Source organism: Apteryx mantelli, chromosome 2 (assembly GCF_036417845.1).
Source record: "Apteryx mantelli isolate bAptMan1 chromosome 2, bAptMan1.hap1, whole genome shotgun sequence".
NCBI classification, from domain to species: domain Eukaryota; kingdom Metazoa; phylum Chordata; class Aves; order Apterygiformes; family Apterygidae; genus Apteryx; species Apteryx mantelli.
Genome location: NC_089979.1, coordinates 65,602,816 through 65,619,400, shown reverse-complemented (window position 1 = coordinate 65,619,400; position 16,585 = coordinate 65,602,816). Strand labels below are relative to the sequence as shown.

Sequence of the window (16,585 nt, the reverse complement as noted above, 5' to 3'; positions counted from 1 at the left end):
TCAAGATTTATAGATTGACTGTGAAAATCACTTGACATGATGCTACAGCTAGGTTTATAATAAACATTATTAAAAAAAAGTATTACACTTTACTAAATATCTTTGTAATACTTTTTTTTCCCTCACACTGTTTTGCATTCATTATCCATTTGGTTCTAGTAGCCTGTAAGGCCCAAACACATTAATGTTTGAATTCAAAAGAACAGCTCTAAACATAACTCTAGACTTGTACTCCAGTTGTCTGATACAGTCTTATAAGATACAGCAAAACCTTGAATTGTTCCATTTTTCATTAGGTGTTACCTCAATAAATAAAGATTGAATTGCTGAAAATAAAGTACCAGTCTAATGCTGATCTACTCAAAGGTTCAAAGGGCAATAAATTAAAAGGCAACAACAAAGGGTAGTAAGTCAAAGGATGACTCCCTGAAGGTTTACAGTGGGAGTGTCCCAAATGGTACAATATATATCAACAGGAGCTGAGAAAACCTGTTTAGGTTCAGCTAGCAAGCTGGATTATTACCTGCCTCTTTGAAGTTTGTGGGGTAAGTGTTCCTCCAAGTAAAATACAATTTCTAATTATTTATTGTATTCTTTAATATGGAAAAAAAGAATTATTATTCTTAAGAACTTTAAGGTAAGTATAAGAAAGATATGTAAAAAACCCAGCATATACAGTAATTTTATCTCATTTTATCAATATGTTTTATACTGTTTGACTGTCAAATGTTTTTAGATGTGCAAAATCTGAGTCTTTGTATACCATAGCTTTGAGTTTCTTACCTCTTCTTCACTGAAAATCTGGTGTCATATTAAAACAGTTCTTTCATCATTTTAACAGTTCTTTTGGAAATAAAAAATGCTTCTGTCCCTCTGAGCTAACTCTCTGGAGAACACAGGAGAACAACAATATCACAATTCACTGTAAATGACTGTGGTTTCACAGTCATTAATGCCAGACACTTCTCAGGTCACACAAGGGAACACATCTGCTCCAAACCATAGCTATGCTCTTCCTCTGACTTTAAGTGTTATTTTAGAGATAAAAGAACAGCATGCAGCTTATTTGGACTCAGATTCAAGAGAGTGAATGACTGCAGGATTCAGTGAATACCAACAAGGTGCCACATTCATTAACACGTGCTGGACATTTACCTGACTGAACTATTACAGCTCTGTGCTGCAACAAGATGTACTGCCAGAACCTGTATTTATAATATATACTTGTTTCTTTTTCTTTGCAAAAAGCCTCAACAGAGATTAAGTGGCAAAAACAGGAACACAGGGAAAATAAGCAAGCAAGCAAGCAAGCAAGCAAACTTGCCAAATCTACATTTCAGCATCTAAGCAATTAGCTAGATTTACAGAGAAATTTACTCCCATTATTCCTATAAATTACAGGAAAGTAACCTCCACATTCATGGTTGCTTGTACTAAAAAGCAGCAAGAAGTACACTAAGAATATATGAAGCTGGCTACATTTGATTGAAAGATCCAGAGCATGTTCCATAGCAGCCAAAGAAGAAATGAAATATGAAGTTTACATTGTCTCAAACATCCTCTGGATATCATAGGGAATCTCATCCATCCATTGCTATTTTTTATTATACTGAAGCATGGATTAAATTATCTATTTCCTTAAAGGCAAATACAAGATAGTATTTTGATAATGAGCTAGTCTCTTGCTGAAGGAAAACAAGCACATTCGGAGAGAAATGGGTCAGAGGTTATAATATTTCTTACAATCACAGAATCTGTAGGCTTGACGTCTTTGGTTCAGCATCACAGAAACAGCATTGAACTAACAGTTTCTGGGATGTTAAGAGTATTTCATACAGTAAGTGCTACATATCACCACTACACAGTCATATTTCTGCTTACTCTAGACAATACTGATTTCACAATGGGCTCCATCAGTGCAGCAAACGCAGACTTTTGCTTTGATATGTTCAAAGAGCTGAAAGTCTACCACATCAAGAAGAACATTTTCTACTCCCCCCTGAGCATCATTTCAGCCCTGTCCATGGTCTATCTGGGAGCAAGAGGTAACACTGAATCTCAGATGGAGAAGGTAAGTTACTTACATAAAAGGATACAAGCTCCTTTTGATCCTGTTCACCACAGCAACCGATTATTCACCAATGTTTTCAGGACTTTCTCCAGTTGATAGGCCAGCCATAGTCATATTTGTCACTGAATTCAAACTTGCTTAGAAGAAGAATGAAATTCAGCCATGAGGTCTGCATCTGGAACATTTTACCATTGCCTTTCACCATGAAGGACAAGAACAGCCATTAGTAGAAAGAACTCTTGAAGAATGTGTTTAAGGCAGGTCTCTTACTTCAGCTTATATTCTCTCCCAGACCTGATCCCTTCCAGGTATAACTGACAACTTGTAATATACAATGAAACATTCAGAAAACAAGAATCAGTTACAAACAGAATACAGTGTGGGCATAACTGGTTTCTAGACTGAATACTAGTAACTGGAAAGCAGGGATCTAAGCAGAGGGTCACATTCATAAATTTTCAGTGGCACATGCAGTAGAACTGATTTCAAGCTCACACACAATTTCTCAATTCTTCTGTGTGTTAATCAGACCTGGTTATGCTGAGACAACACTTTCTATTGAAACATCAATTCTCAGTTGTCTTCACATACTTAAGTTATTCTACTGCTGCTTTCAATTGTAGGTTCTTCACTTTGATGAAATTGCAGGACTTGGAGGAACTTTTCACAGCAAGGTACAGAAATCTAAGGTACATTCATTTCTCTTTCAAAATTTTCTCCTGAGAGTAGAAATCAGAGTTGTTTGGACTGTGCTTCAGGTAGGTCTAACCCCTTCCCACACTTTTGCTAATGTTCTCAGTTAAAGGCATGTAAGAGGAAAACTCAAATTCGTTCCAGAACCAGAGAAAGAAGGTAGGTTGCACATGCTGCACCAAAACAAGTGGCAAGACAGGGAGAAAGGTTTTGGGCACCTGGATACCTACTTGGGCAAACATGCACTTGCGCATCTGTGAGTGCTGCTGGGGCACAGCAAGTGAAAGGGACTCTGGAGCCTGGATACAGCAGCCAGATTGCAGCTGAGAGACTCCAAACTGGGGCAGAAAGATGCTGTGCAGAAAAGGCCCCAGAGAACTCAGTGACTGGACAGTAACTGCACTCATCAAAAAGTCACAGGGCCTTTTCCAAGCTCCGCTTCCCATTGTTACCAGAAGAGCGCCATGAAGAGTCACAGTTTCTTGATACCATATGTGTGGTCTACTCTGTGTTCACCTGCTCTCTCTGTGAAGACAGCACAAACTGCACTCCCTGGCACGTCCCCATCTGCTTGGGATCCTCAAGTGCAAAGCAGGACTTGCACAGAAAACACAGACTTTTTTTTTTTTTTTTTAAGAAAACTAAAGATAACATCAGCTAGAGTTTCTGGTGGCTGGTAATCATCTAGAAAGGAGCATTTCAACACAATTCTCCTTTTCAAAAAATGCAGTCCCAGTCTGTGATTAGAAGTGTGACTTTTTCTTAGATACTCTTAGCTTATGTCACCTAGAATACCATTTTTGGGGCATTAAACAGTTGATCTAGTTTCCATTATTTTATGAGAAGCTTCTTGACTCTCCTATTGTCTAGCACTCTTCTTGCATCCGCAACATCCGAACAAAGTTTCCATGAAAATGCAAACAGAAGCAAGAAACTGGAGACTGTATCTAGAAGCACTCACCAATTTCAATCATTTACACCTGAATTTTTCTTCAGTTAGCACCTTGGTCCTGAGCCATATAGCTTCTGATTTATCACTGAGGCTTTCTGCTTATTATCACCTAGAAAGAGTGTCACCACATGCTATGAATTATACATCATTAGTCGCTTATATTGATCATCTGTTCCATGGAGCTTTTAGGCTATAGTACATGTTGATTTGCAAATGTCTAAACAGTGTGTGTTTTCCCATTTTACTTGTATCTTATAAGTAGCTCTCTTCCTAGTAAAATAAGCTAACACAGTGTATCTTCTTATCTTCTCACCAACAACTCAGTGCGGCAAGTCTGTGAACATCCATATACTGTTTAAAGAACTTCTCTCTGATATCACTGCACCAAAAGCCAATTATTCGCTCCACATTGCCAACAGACTCTACGCTGAAAAGACATGTCCAATCCTACCGGTGAGTTGTACATCACAGTGATTTCTTGCTAATCCCAGTATAAACCTGTAATCCAGGAGCACTGCCTAAGGAAGGGGATACGTTAACCAAATACTCCTCACTGGGGTAGAATTCCATGGCTTTTTTGGCACAGCCCTGAAAATAGCTTGAATGGAAAGCAATTTCAGGCAAAAAGATGGGCCTATTCAAAAAATGAATGGGTTAATAAATGAAATTACTTGGAAATACAGTATTTCCCCTTTCTCCCCCCAAAAAGCCTTTTTGTCATAATATATATATTTTTCTTTTTGTAGGCAATAATTTGATTTCAGCTCATTTCTTGACTTCAAAACCCACCCTCAAAAACAGCTTTTGAATGTGTCAAAATTTTTCACTTGACATTTTCAAAGAAAAACATGCAAATATTCTAAATCAAAGCAACTTCTTATCTTTAATAAGGAAATTTAATAAGGAAAAATACTTCCAAAGAAACAGAAGACATAACGATAAGCAAACACTCTTCAGTGGACCTGAAACAATGTTTTTGGATCAGGCTTTGTTCAAGAAAATATTTCAACATCTTGAACATATGCTTTTAGCTGCCCAAGTAATAAAAATGTCAGATTTGAAAATGTCAGGAGTCAAAATATTTTTTCTGGCCCAGCTTTAACAGTTTGCTGTAGTAAGTAAGCAACAGAGAACAAGGTGAACATGCCATTACTATACAAATTAAGAGACCTTTTATAAACATTTATTTCACCTTCATACTGTTTTTAAAGACTGGCTGGTCTGATGGCTGCAATTGCTGTCTTTACAGATATACTTAAAATGTGTGAAGAAACTGTACAGAGCAGGTCTGGAAACAATCAGCTTCAAAACAGCATCAGATGAAGCCAGACAGCTTATTAATTCCTGGGTGGAAAGTCAGACAAATGGTAAGGTCAGACAAGATTTTGGAATATAATTCCTTGTTGCTACTGTATTTGAACAACTTCAAGACCGACTAAAAATTAGAGAAGAAATTTCTTCCTCTTGTCTGCATTAGTGGATATTTCCTGTGGAAAAGGATGAGTTTTTTGCACCTGTGTGGCAGTAGCACTGGGTTTTTGAATATATCTGGCAAAGGCAGAGGTGACAGGATATGCACAGCACACATTCTTTGTGACTGGAGAACTTAACTCATATAGGGTTAATCCCAGCTCTAAAACACTGGAATCACTTTACATACTGGATGTATAAGATAAAGTTTTCCAGGACAGGAAGTACTGCACACACTAGGCTGATGGGGGGAAAAGAATGATTCAGGAGCTTGTGATAATTTATCAGTAACTAAGATGGGAGGAAAAATAGGAGTGAAGTGTGAAAAAGAAAGATAGGGGGATCCAGCAAATCTATATCCCTGTTTTCATCTCCTATTCCTTCTTCCCTATATAAATCTTTCTCCAGCCACCAGCTTGAAATGCACCCTTAGATCTATTCTCTTGAACTGGCCTGTCTTCTTTCAGAAATGTCTGGCCAGACACCCAGATTTAATCATTCTGTTTAAAATCATTCTTATGAACCTGATTTCTACGTACAGCTCCTTAAAGAGCAGGAAGTCAAGTCAAGCAACAGCAGGTTGATAGATCTCTTAGATGCGAGAGGAAAGCTATGAAAACAAAGCTCCACAGGACAAAAACAACTCCCAGCCCCACCCCCCTCCCTGTGCCCGTCATTGCAGGCATTTGTGCATGCCACAGGAGATGTAACCTACAACATGCTACCCTGACTCTTCTTTCTTAAAGGACAGATCCAAGACTTCCTTGATCCAGGCTCTATTGACCTCGATACTGCACTGCTTCTTGTAAACGCCATTTACTTCAAAGGGATGTGGAAGAAAGCGTTCAGGGAAGAGGACACTCAGGAAGTGCTCTTCAACATGACGGAGGTAGGGGGGCATGGACACAGCTTCTAGCCAGGAGGCCAGGCTGCTGATGCTCACAGCCAGCAGGCTGGGTGTTACACACACGTGTCGCAGTGGTCATCACCTTGGTGCTTTAGCTGGGCCCCTGGCTGTCAGCACCTGAGGTTAAGCCCAAGGAGTGTTGGTAACAGCTGTGTCTGTCCAGGCTTCCTGACCACAGCAGCAGGCAAGAGAGGAACATGGAGACACATCTCTTCTTCAAAGGCACCTTGCCTGACAGTCAAGCCCAGTCCCTTTTAAAGGGCTTGTACATTTGACTGGCCAAAGAAAGCATTGCTCCCCAGTCACAACTTCTCACATTTCTGTTTTTTTTAGCAAGAAAGCAAGCCAGTGCAAATGATGTGTCAGAACGGTACATTCAAAGTGGCAGTGGTGGCTGCTGAGAAAATAAAAGTTCTGGAGCTTCCTTACACCAGCGAAGAGCTGAGCATGTTGGTGCTACTGCCTGAGGATGCCTCCAGCCTGGAGCAGGTAAGGGCCTTGCAGGGGAAGCAGCGGAGTTATCAGTTCAGTGAGACTTGGCTGCCGCTGGGCCGTTCACTGTCCGCTCCCACCCAGGCTCCCCAGATGAGGGCTCTGCTGGCTGGGCTGGGATACACAACAGCCTCTCAGCTGTTAGTGGTGCTCAGGCAGAGAACGGCTTCTTAGAGGAGTCCCTTGCCTCAACCTAGTAAAAGTGGGTTTCACAGAGTAGTGCTGCTGCAGCCCTACAGAAGAGCTTGTAGGTACATGTGGAAATTTTTTTTCATTGAGAGGGAATTTCATACCCTCTCCTCCATATAAACTGTGGAGCAAATGTTACTAATACTGATGAGAACCAGGTATTCTTTCCAAGAATCACTAGTAGATTTTTTTCCACAAAATCCTAATAAAATACTATAAGTGAACTTCTTTCAAAATATTTCTGTGATTACTTCATTAAGGGAGAAAATGCAAAGTTAGATAAAGCATGATTTTAATAAAAGATTCTCCATTTTCACATGATGAAACCCAATAAGCTAAAGTAACTGATCCACAACACTGTCAATTAATAGGGTCTAAAATTCAGAGATAACATGAGATGTAAATGAAATGCATGGAAGATATTTGTAAGTTCCATGTCAAACAAAGAGGAAGAACTTTGTGGCTAATGGGATGAATGTCAATAGAAGAAGGAATGCTTGCAAGAATCCATGAACATGCAAGGACTGAAAATGAGAACAGTAAAGAAAGTAAAAGAAAATATTAAAACTGCTTTAAGTCAGATTGAGTTAGTTTTTGCCAAGTAAATGAAAACTGATAGCCAAAATGTTTTTGTCCCATGAAGAAAGAGAGCAAAGTGGGGCCATTGTGAGACAAGAGCGCAAAGTCTATACACAGTGCCAAAATTAAATGAGCCTTTTGCCTCCATCTTTAATGAGGAAAATGATGCAAAACATTTGGGTGAATGAAGAATGCTAATGGCAAACAGGGAAATTTAAATGGTCAGATGCAAAGGAGAAATAAAACTAGAAAGATTAATAGGTGCTTAAGTCAGGTAGACTGGATTATCCTTATGCAGGAATTCTGAAAGAACTAGCAAATAAAATTAGAATTCCAATATCAATGATTTTGAGTAAAGTTATCATGATGATATCAAATTATATACCTATACTCAAGAAAGAAGAAGTGATGCAGTCTACTTTATATAATTCATTATTCTTATTTCAGCAAGTTACTGAAACTATTTTTAAAACAGAGTTATTAAAGACATGGAAGTGCTTGCATTTGTTTGGTACTAAACTGTACGTAAATTCTCATTGCATTGTTTGCAATCTCTTTCACCATCTGACTAATTTGCAAGTCAGACAAACTGCTACGCCGTGTCACATGAGACACTAGTTTAGCTGGACAGAAGGGGACGTGTCAGGTGGGCAAGGAACTGAATAAAGGGACAGTGACAGGCAGTAATGGAGAAGCAATGGAGAAGCAAATAATAAACTGCAAGAAGGATGCCAATGGAATGCTCATTGGGGACCATTCTGTCCTTTTTTTTTTTTTTTTTTATGAGTAGCCTTGCTAAAAATGAACGGTGGGAGGGAATTCATCGCCCTGCCTCTCTCTGCAGCTGGAGAGCACAATTAGCTTTGAAAAACTAACTGAATGGACCAGTCCCAATATGATGGAAAAGAAGACTGTGAAAGTGTACCTCCCCCGCATGAAGATTGAGGAAAAATATAATCTTACATCTGTCTTAATGGCTTTGGGCATGACTGACCTGTTCAGCCCTTTGGCCAATCTGTCTGGCATCTCTGCAGCAAAGACTCTGAAGATGTCCGAGGCTCTCCACAAGGCGTCCATGGAAGTCAGTGAAGCAGGCACTGAGGTGGCAGGCTCAACTGGGGCTATGGGAGACCTCAAATACTCCCCTGTGTCCGAGGAGTTTAGGGCCGACCGCCCATTCCTCTGCTTGATCAAACACAACCCAACCAACAGCATCCTCTTCTTTGGCAGATATTATTCCCCTTAAAAAGAGAGACAGCTGGAAATAATACTTTCCTTCCCCTCAGAAACAGACCCTCATTACTGTAGTATGGTAGCATAACCTCATCTGCTCCGCGTGTTCTCCATGTGGAAAGCCTGATCTAAAAAATGCCCATTTGGGAAGCCTCCATAGCAAAGCCACAACCAAAGATGAGGAGACAGCACCAAGCATGTCCACTCTTTCTTTTGTCATACCGCTTTCAGGACAGTTTGAGCTGAGCAAAGGCTGAGCAAACAAGAAGGTGAGAATGGTGGCACCCGCTAGCCAGGAAGGGGCCAAGCGATTTTTGCTCAAGGAACAAGTTACAGGCAGGACCCCAAATCCTTGTGAGTCCCTCACATAGAAAGCCATGGTCTGTGCTTGTCTCATTCCCTGGTGGGTCTTGCTGACTAATGCATGTTGCCAGTGCCTTAACCTAGGGCTTGGAGACCTCCAGTCTGGAAGGGAGGCTTGTGGGTAAGATTCTGCTGTGCAGGTTATTAACTGGCTCCTATGTCAATGTCTACTTACCATCTTGCTAGCTGCTGGGGAGTGGCTTCTGCATGCTCTGTCATTATAATGTCACTCTGAGCCCTTAACTGATCTCCTATGCAGCCCACACCTTTGAGTTGTCTTCCAATGTAATAGACTCATTTAAGTCCTGAAGTGGGGAGATACTCTTGAAGAAGCGTATGACTTTCAGATCTTTAGGTAGAGGTATATATCTGCTCACACAACGTGGATTCAGTACTTATATTCAGGATTGAATGACAATTTCAGGAGGTAGCTTAGCAATATTTCCCACTGTTACTTAATACCTTGGGAGACAGAGATTGTGTTTTGATTTTTGTGAGAAATTCCACCACTGCTATTGAGAAACCTGGTACTGAGAAATCTCGTTTCTCCATGGGAGTTCAGTGAAACAAAAACAGCTTTCAGAATAATCCTGATCTCTTTCTGTTGAATTCATTGAACAATTATTATTGAATTGATTACTGGACAACTTTCAGATTAAATTCTAAACTGAAGCACACCATTCTTCTTGAAGAAATGCAGTGGGTCTTCTTTGTGCTGCACATACTATAAGGCTGTGTCTCTTGTTCTAAGGGTGCATACAGAAAACCTAGCATTTCTTTATAAATCATCATTTTCAAATACAATGTCTTCCTAACTGATATTATTCCTGTCTTCATTCTAGTGATATATCATTGATTTCATGAATGTTAATTGGTGGTCCTCATATTTATGTAATAAAAACTTTGCAAACTAAACATGTCATTACCTATTCTGGGTTACCATATAACACAACCTGAAGAATACCAAATAGTGAGTAATGATTACGGACAGAAGTGATTTAGACTACATCCTATTTTCAAAATGAGAATGCACCCATATATGAAGTCACTAAATATCTTACAATTTTTTTTTTTAATTTTGAGTTAAAGCAAGGTAGAGTCTACAGCTCTTGCTCTTACCTTCAGCTCCTCTCAAAACCTTGTATCAAGAAACTTTATTCATACTCTGAATTTGCCATTGTATTTTCAGATAGTTTTTTAAATTTCCTCTAGATGTCTTCAGTAAATATATCAAGGTGATGCCTAAAAGGCTTCTGACACTGTCTCCCACATCTCCATAGGCAAGCTGATGAAGTATTGCCTAGAGGAGCAGGCAGCGAGGTGGATTGAAAGCTGGCTGAATGGCAGAGCTCAGAGGGCTGTGATCAGTGGCATAAAGTCTAGTTGGAGGCCCGTAGCTAGCAGTGTCCCCCAGGGTCAACACTGGGTCCAATCCTGTTCAACTTATTCATCAGTGACATGGATGAAGGGACAGGGTGCATCCTCAGCAAGTTTGCTGATGATACAAAACTGGGAGGAGTGGCCGATACACCAGCGGGTTATGCTGCCCTTCAGAGGGACCTTGATAGGCTGGAGAGATGGGTAGAGAGGAAACTCATGAAGTTCAATTAAAGCAAGAGCAGAGTCCTTCACCTAGGGGGAAAGAACCCCATGCATCAGTACGGGCTGGGGGTTGACCTGCTGGAAGGCAGCTCTGCGGAGAAGGACCTGGGCGTGCTGGTGAGCAACAAGCTGACCATGAGTCAGCAATGTGCCCTTGTGGCCAAGAAGGCCAACGGCATCCTGGGTTGCATTAGGAAGAACATTGCCAGCAGGTTGAGGAAGGTGATCCTCCCCCTCTACTCAGCCCTGGTGAGGCCGCATCTGGAGTGCAGTGTCCAGTTCTGGGCTCCCCAATACAAGAGAGATACGGAGCTACCGGAGCGAGTCCAGCGAAGGGCCACCAAGATCATGAAGGGACTGGAGCATCTCTCATGTGGGGAAAGGCTGAGAGAGCTAGGACTCTTCAGCCTGGAGAAGAAAAGATTGAAGGAAGATCTTATCAATGTGTGTAAGTATCTGAAGGGAGGATGTAAAGAGGATAGGGCCAGACTCTTTTCAGTGGTGCCCAGCAATAGGACGAGAGGCAACAGGCACAAACTGAAACACAGCAAGTTCTGTCTGAACACAAGGAAAAACTTCTTTATTGTGACGGTGACTGAGCACTGGAACAGGTTTCCCAGAGAGGTTGTAGAGTCTCCATCCTTGGAGATATTCAAAAGCCGCCTGGACAGGGTCCTGGGCAACGTGCTCTAGGTGACTGGCATGAGCAGGGGGGTTGGCCTAGATGATCTCCAGAGGTCCCTTCCAACCTCAACCATTCTTTGATTTTGTGATTCTGTGATTCTGTGAACGATTCATATGAGGAAATCTTTCTTATTACCTGTTGAAGTGATAATCCTCTAGAGATATTATTTACTATTTCACAGTCTTTACAGGGCAATTTCTTGGGTTACATTTTATGCAAATAAAAAGTTTATTTAAGAAAATGTATTTTTCAAAAAAGTGTTAATCATAGAACTAAGTATCTCCCTTCTGCTGGAGTACACATGCAAAACTACATATTAAAGTACCAGGCTATTTAACTTCAGAAGTTTTAAAGAAAGCAGGTCTTTGGAGCTGCCTGAAATATTTGCAACATCAGCATTAAACATAACTTAAGATGATGATGCTGACAGCCAAGGAGCACATTTTCATACCCACTAAGAAGTCTAATGGCAATACTGCAAATCCTGGTCTTCCCAAGACAGTCATAAAGGACTAGCTGTTGTTAATACAAGTATTTAATCAAAAAAGTATTTCAAGAAACATGAAATGTCAAGGCTTACTGCATACATTATATCTGTGTTTCCCTTACAGCCCAAAGCAGTCGACAGAGTTTTGCTACAACTTGAAAAAATGACAGTACTAGTCAAATACTGTCCTGAGGAGCAAAAGTTATTAAGCAACCATAAAACTCTTATTAAAGAGAAATAAGCATGCCTGTCACTCTGTACTTTCTGGGTACAATGACAATAAAACCATCAATATTAATTATGGGAGTATTTATTTTATTACAGGAAAAAATAGTTATCTTATTGTTAAATCTTTCTTCCATTAGATGATTTTTTTAAAGCAAAGAAATGGAGAAAATCAAGGCAAAATGCAAAGTGGCTTCCTAAAACATGAGAAAAGTTTTCAAGGCACAGGGTCCACCTAGTGTCCTTGCTGTGAAACAAACATATTTGACTTCTGTTTTACAATAACCCCTTAGGTGTCACTGGGGATACTAAATGTTTTTTAGCAGTTTTCCAAAAGACAGACAGCTGTTGAAAACTAAGTTTTGTAGCTTAACGTAGGTTTCAATTTTGTTTTTGTTTTTTTTAATTTTTGTGCAAGCGAATGGTTCTGATCTCTGTGCTGAAAATGTAGACTAGTGGCACTGTACTTGAAAACTGTACCTAGTAATTTTTTAGGAAAAGACAGAAATATTTTTGGATAAAAATCCAGGGGCATTTTAAGATGACAAGTCTCTGCCCTGTTTAAAAAAAAAAATCCCACAGGAGAAGAATATTGTAGAAGAGATTGAGCTATACAGTTTATGAAGGAGATGAGAAAACTTCCTATCTCTCCAGAAGTTAAAATGAGAGGTAAAAGTGCAGATTCAACAAGGTTTAATAACATCTATAGCCCAGTATCTATAGCTGGGCTCAGAACTGTGCTGTGCATTACTGCTCTGGGCCATCAGGGTCTGCTCTAAGGGAGCTGCTGCGGTGAGTGTGCCCCACACAGGAAACAATCCTGTAGAGCAGCAGGGAGGGTGTTACAAAGGCATGAGGGAAGCCACGAGGGGAACAAAAACAGCCTGCTGCTTCTGAGCTCTCTGAGACCCAGTAAAAGTTTAAAGTAATGATGGAGTCCAGGTATTGTCCAATAGTCTTTTTTGTTCCCTTTCAGCACGAGTGAAGTTGGCATGTCAAGATATTGTCATCTGTCCATCTGCTACACTCCATTTTCTCTACTTACTGTGTTGCTTTGGTTACTCAGTATTGCTAGAGGTCTGTGGAATGAAAACAGTATTGACACACATGATCACACTCTTTTCAATGATGTGTAGGATAAGTGTGCTTTGTGGCCTAAATGTGTCCTTCCTTCTTATGTCACTTGGAGCAGGGTTAGATAGAAATGTGGAATGATCGCACAGATCAAGGGTATCTACCCTCTGGGGAACAACTGATCTGTGCGATCATTCCACATTTCTTTGCATATTTGACTTCCCCAAAAGGCCTACCTTCTTCTAACCAAACCAAACCCATGGCTGACGTTACAGGACTTTGCAGGTAGTATGCTCTAGTCATAGTTGCCAGTGGAACAGCATTCAGAGGACTTCTTGGACTCCAAGGCGAAAGCTGTTTTGGGCTCCCAAATATTTGAAAAAGCACAGCATGCTGAATCAGACTGAAAGCTGTGTATCAGCCCCAGAAGGATTTAACACAGAAGAGTAGTTTTTCAGTGGTTCAGTTTTCTGTTTATTGTGGCTAGGGAGCTAAGACTCTTCCATATGGAAAAGAGAGCACCAGAGGGGATTTTCAGGGAACAGCAGCAGTGAGCCTGCTCTACAAAGGAAGGGGCCCCAGGACTCTGGATGACAGCCAGGTTGGCAGGACAGTGGCTTCACTGACAAAGGATGCAATACTACAGTTCCAAAGCAAGACAAGGAGAGCAGGTCCAGTGATTGTAACTGGGTTCAGCCAAGAGTTCAGTGGTCACTGGCAAAGTCTATACTGGTGGGGCAGGTCTGAGGTTAAGGCAAGAAATCAAGGCTTCAGGTCAGGGACAGGTCCAATGATGGCACCCAGGAGCAGCCATAATCCAGTGATGGCCAAACAGGTCTGTAGTGATGAGGCAGATCCAAGATCATGCCAGGAAGACAAGTCCATGGGTCAGGGTTTGTAGTGGTCCTAACTGGAAGACTATTGTACATCAAAGAGTTAGTGATCCACTTAACAGTTGACTTAAGTAGGTGCAGGACTGTGTTATGCTGTGCTATGCTGCACATATCACTTGGCCACAGGATAAACTTAGCCAGCTAATCATAATGGATTTGACCCCCCCCCCCACCTTGGCACCTGGCGATTACACCATTGACATATCCTTGTCTTTATCTTGAAGTGAGCAGCACGTTTTCAGATAAACATCCTTTTCTTGACAGTAGAAATGTTAGTTTACTTCTAAGGACATTCTGTAAAAACTCTAAAGACCACAATGCCAGTGAACCTCTCCACAGATGTTATCTACACAGCATGCCATGCCCTGAGCAGAGTTATGTCTAACGCTGCACAACTTGGAGTTCCCAGCATCTAAAGGGATTTAAAACTACCTATGCTATCCCCTTTTTCCTTTTCATGTCATTTCCAATAAATGACATTTTAATCAATGCCTTACAGAGTCTGAGCGCCTTTCTTACTTGGATCCATAACAAACAGCTGCATCAGTGCATTACAGGGCCCTCTGACAGGTAATAAACATACAGAAAATGGAACCAGTTATGAAAGCCCTAGAACTGAAAATAGCCAGTGTCAAGTGCCCTGATGGCACCAATAGGCCTTAATGGTCCTGACAAGCCTCACCTGGGACCCCCACCCCCACCCTCTACCCACTGCGCAGGGGCTCCTTTTCAGCTCAGCCCTGGGCTCCCAGTCACTGCCTGAGCTACACTGTAGGTGTGCCTGTCTCCAGTTGTGTTCCAGCCCTGTCTCTGGGATGAACTTCTGACCCACGCTGTAGCCTTATCTCCAGCCCTGTCTCTGGCCCCATCTCCTGTTCCTCCTGACGGCTCCCTTGATGGACACCGGCCTGGTTCACCACTTGCTGTGTCTGGGGCTGTTGTCAGGGGACCCCGTTACCAGCACCTGGCTCTGTCCACCATGTTCAGACTCTGAAGGGTGGCATCCCATCAGTGAGGGCACTACCTGTGCTGGGGTCACCCTTGGCTCCTGGCTCGCCCTCTCTTGTAAAGCAGCCCTGTTCCCACTGCTCCCTGAGAGCCAGAGGCTGGGACAATAGAGAAGATTAAGATGATGTATCAGGTATGCCTGTGCCCTTTCTCACAGACTTCCCTGATCATCCTCTTTGGTCATGCTCTTTGGTCACAGTCAAGAGAGAGCACTCTGGGGGTAAATGCATTCCTGATACAGTTCAGTGCAGTGCTAGTGTACTTCCAGGCAGAAAATTTTAATGAATGGGAATCTCCAGAGAAACAGACACAGACAATGGGTTTTCCTTGTCCACAGGAATTTCATGGGAGTATGAGTTAAGGTAACTGGTGTGCTGGAGCCTTGCAGTGAGCAGTGGAAGGTAAAGTGGCAGGCATGGTGATATGAGCGGTGCTAGTCACAGGCTGCCACAAACACGCTTCTCTGTGGGGAGGGACCCTGCTAACTCACCTCCCGTATGGCACAGCCCAGGGACTAGCTGTGCCAACACCAGCAGCTACCTGCCCTGCAGCATGTGTACATTGGGCATAGGGGCCTGGTTGTCCATGCTGCCTCCTTAGGACCCAGTGAAGTAAAATCACTCAGGGCCTTACCCTGCCCGACAGCTGATCCCAGGGACTTGAGGGATGTTGGAGGGACTCTGCCATACCTCATGGTGACCAACAAAGGGGTTGCTCTGTGCCCTGGTCCAGACCCTGTATGGCAGCAGGCCCTGGGTGCTCTGTGCTGGCTGTTAAGCAAACACAGAGGATAGGTGCGAGACACTTGTGAGCAAGGTCTTTGTAAGTACCCTCCTTAAGGATCACAGAACAATTACGGTTGAAAGGGACCTCTGAAGGTCATCTGGGCATATCCATTGCTTAAGGCAGGCCCAACTAGATCAGGCTGCTCAGGGCCTTGTCCAGTAGTGTTCTGAATATCTCCAAGGATGGAGATTTCAGAGCCTCTTCAGGTACCTGAACTAGTGTTTTCCCACATTTTTTGTGAAAAATATTTTCTGTATATCTAGTCAGATTTTCCAGTGCTGCAACCTGTCACTGTTGCAAGTTGTCCTTTTGCTGTGCATGTCCAAGACAAATCTGGTTCCTTCTTCTGTGACCCCCTTTCTCCTCCAATTAGAGATTTGAAGACAGCAGTCAGATCCCCCTTCAGCTGTCTCTTATCCTGGGTGAACAAGCCCAGTTCTCTCAGCCTCTCCTCACATGCCATGTGCTCCAGCCCTTGTGCTGGAGGCCTCTATGGCAGGCCCTCCTCTGCACTTGCTCTAGCTCATCAGTATCTCCCTTGTGTTGGGGGCCCAAAACTGGACACAGTGCTCCAGGTGACATCTCACAAGTGCTGCTTAGAAGAAAATAATCACTTACCTCAATCAACTGTCTACACTTTTGCTGATGCAGCCCGGAATGTGGTTAACCCTCATTGCTGCAAGGACACTCTGCTGACTTGTATTCAATTTGTCATCCCCCAAGACCTTTTCTGCAAAGCTACTTCCTAGTCAGTGGATCCCATTTCTAAAGTGTTGCAAATAAATATTTCATTCCAGGTGCAAGCTTTAGCGCCTTTTTTTTGGCAAATTTCATGAGTTTTTCTGTTGGCCTATTCCTCCAGTTTGCTGAAATCAC

At 42.1% G+C, this 16,585-nt stretch overlaps 1 protein-coding gene across 1 annotated transcript; it reads left to right on the top strand.

The window, feature by feature from the left end:
- The first annotated feature begins 1,903 nt into the window (after nt 1-1,903).
- Nucleotides 1,904-8,599, top strand: LOC106482680 (ovalbumin-like). The gene is made up of 7 exons (XM_013940299.2): nt 1,904-2,071; nt 2,695-2,745; nt 4,041-4,169; nt 4,966-5,083; nt 5,933-6,075; nt 6,427-6,582; nt 8,198-8,599. Exons 1-7 carry the CDS (start codon nt 1,904-1,906, stop codon nt 8,597-8,599), a joined length of 1,167 nt encoding a protein of 388 aa, XP_013795753.1.
- The last annotated feature ends 7,986 nt before the right edge of the window (nt 8,600-16,585 follow it).

Coding starts and splice junctions, on each gene's coding strand:
- LOC106482680 (XM_013940299.2), top strand. CDS start 1,904: ATGGGCTCCATCAGTGCAGCAAACGCAGACTTTTGCTTTGATATGTTC. Junction 2,072..2,694: donor CTGAATCTCAGATGGAGAAG/GTAAGTTACTTA, acceptor TTTCAATTGTAG/GTTCTTCACTTTGATGAAAT. Junction 6,583..8,197: donor ATGCCTCCAGCCTGGAGCAG/GTAAGGGCCTTG, acceptor CTCTCTCTGCAG/CTGGAGAGCACAATTAGCTT.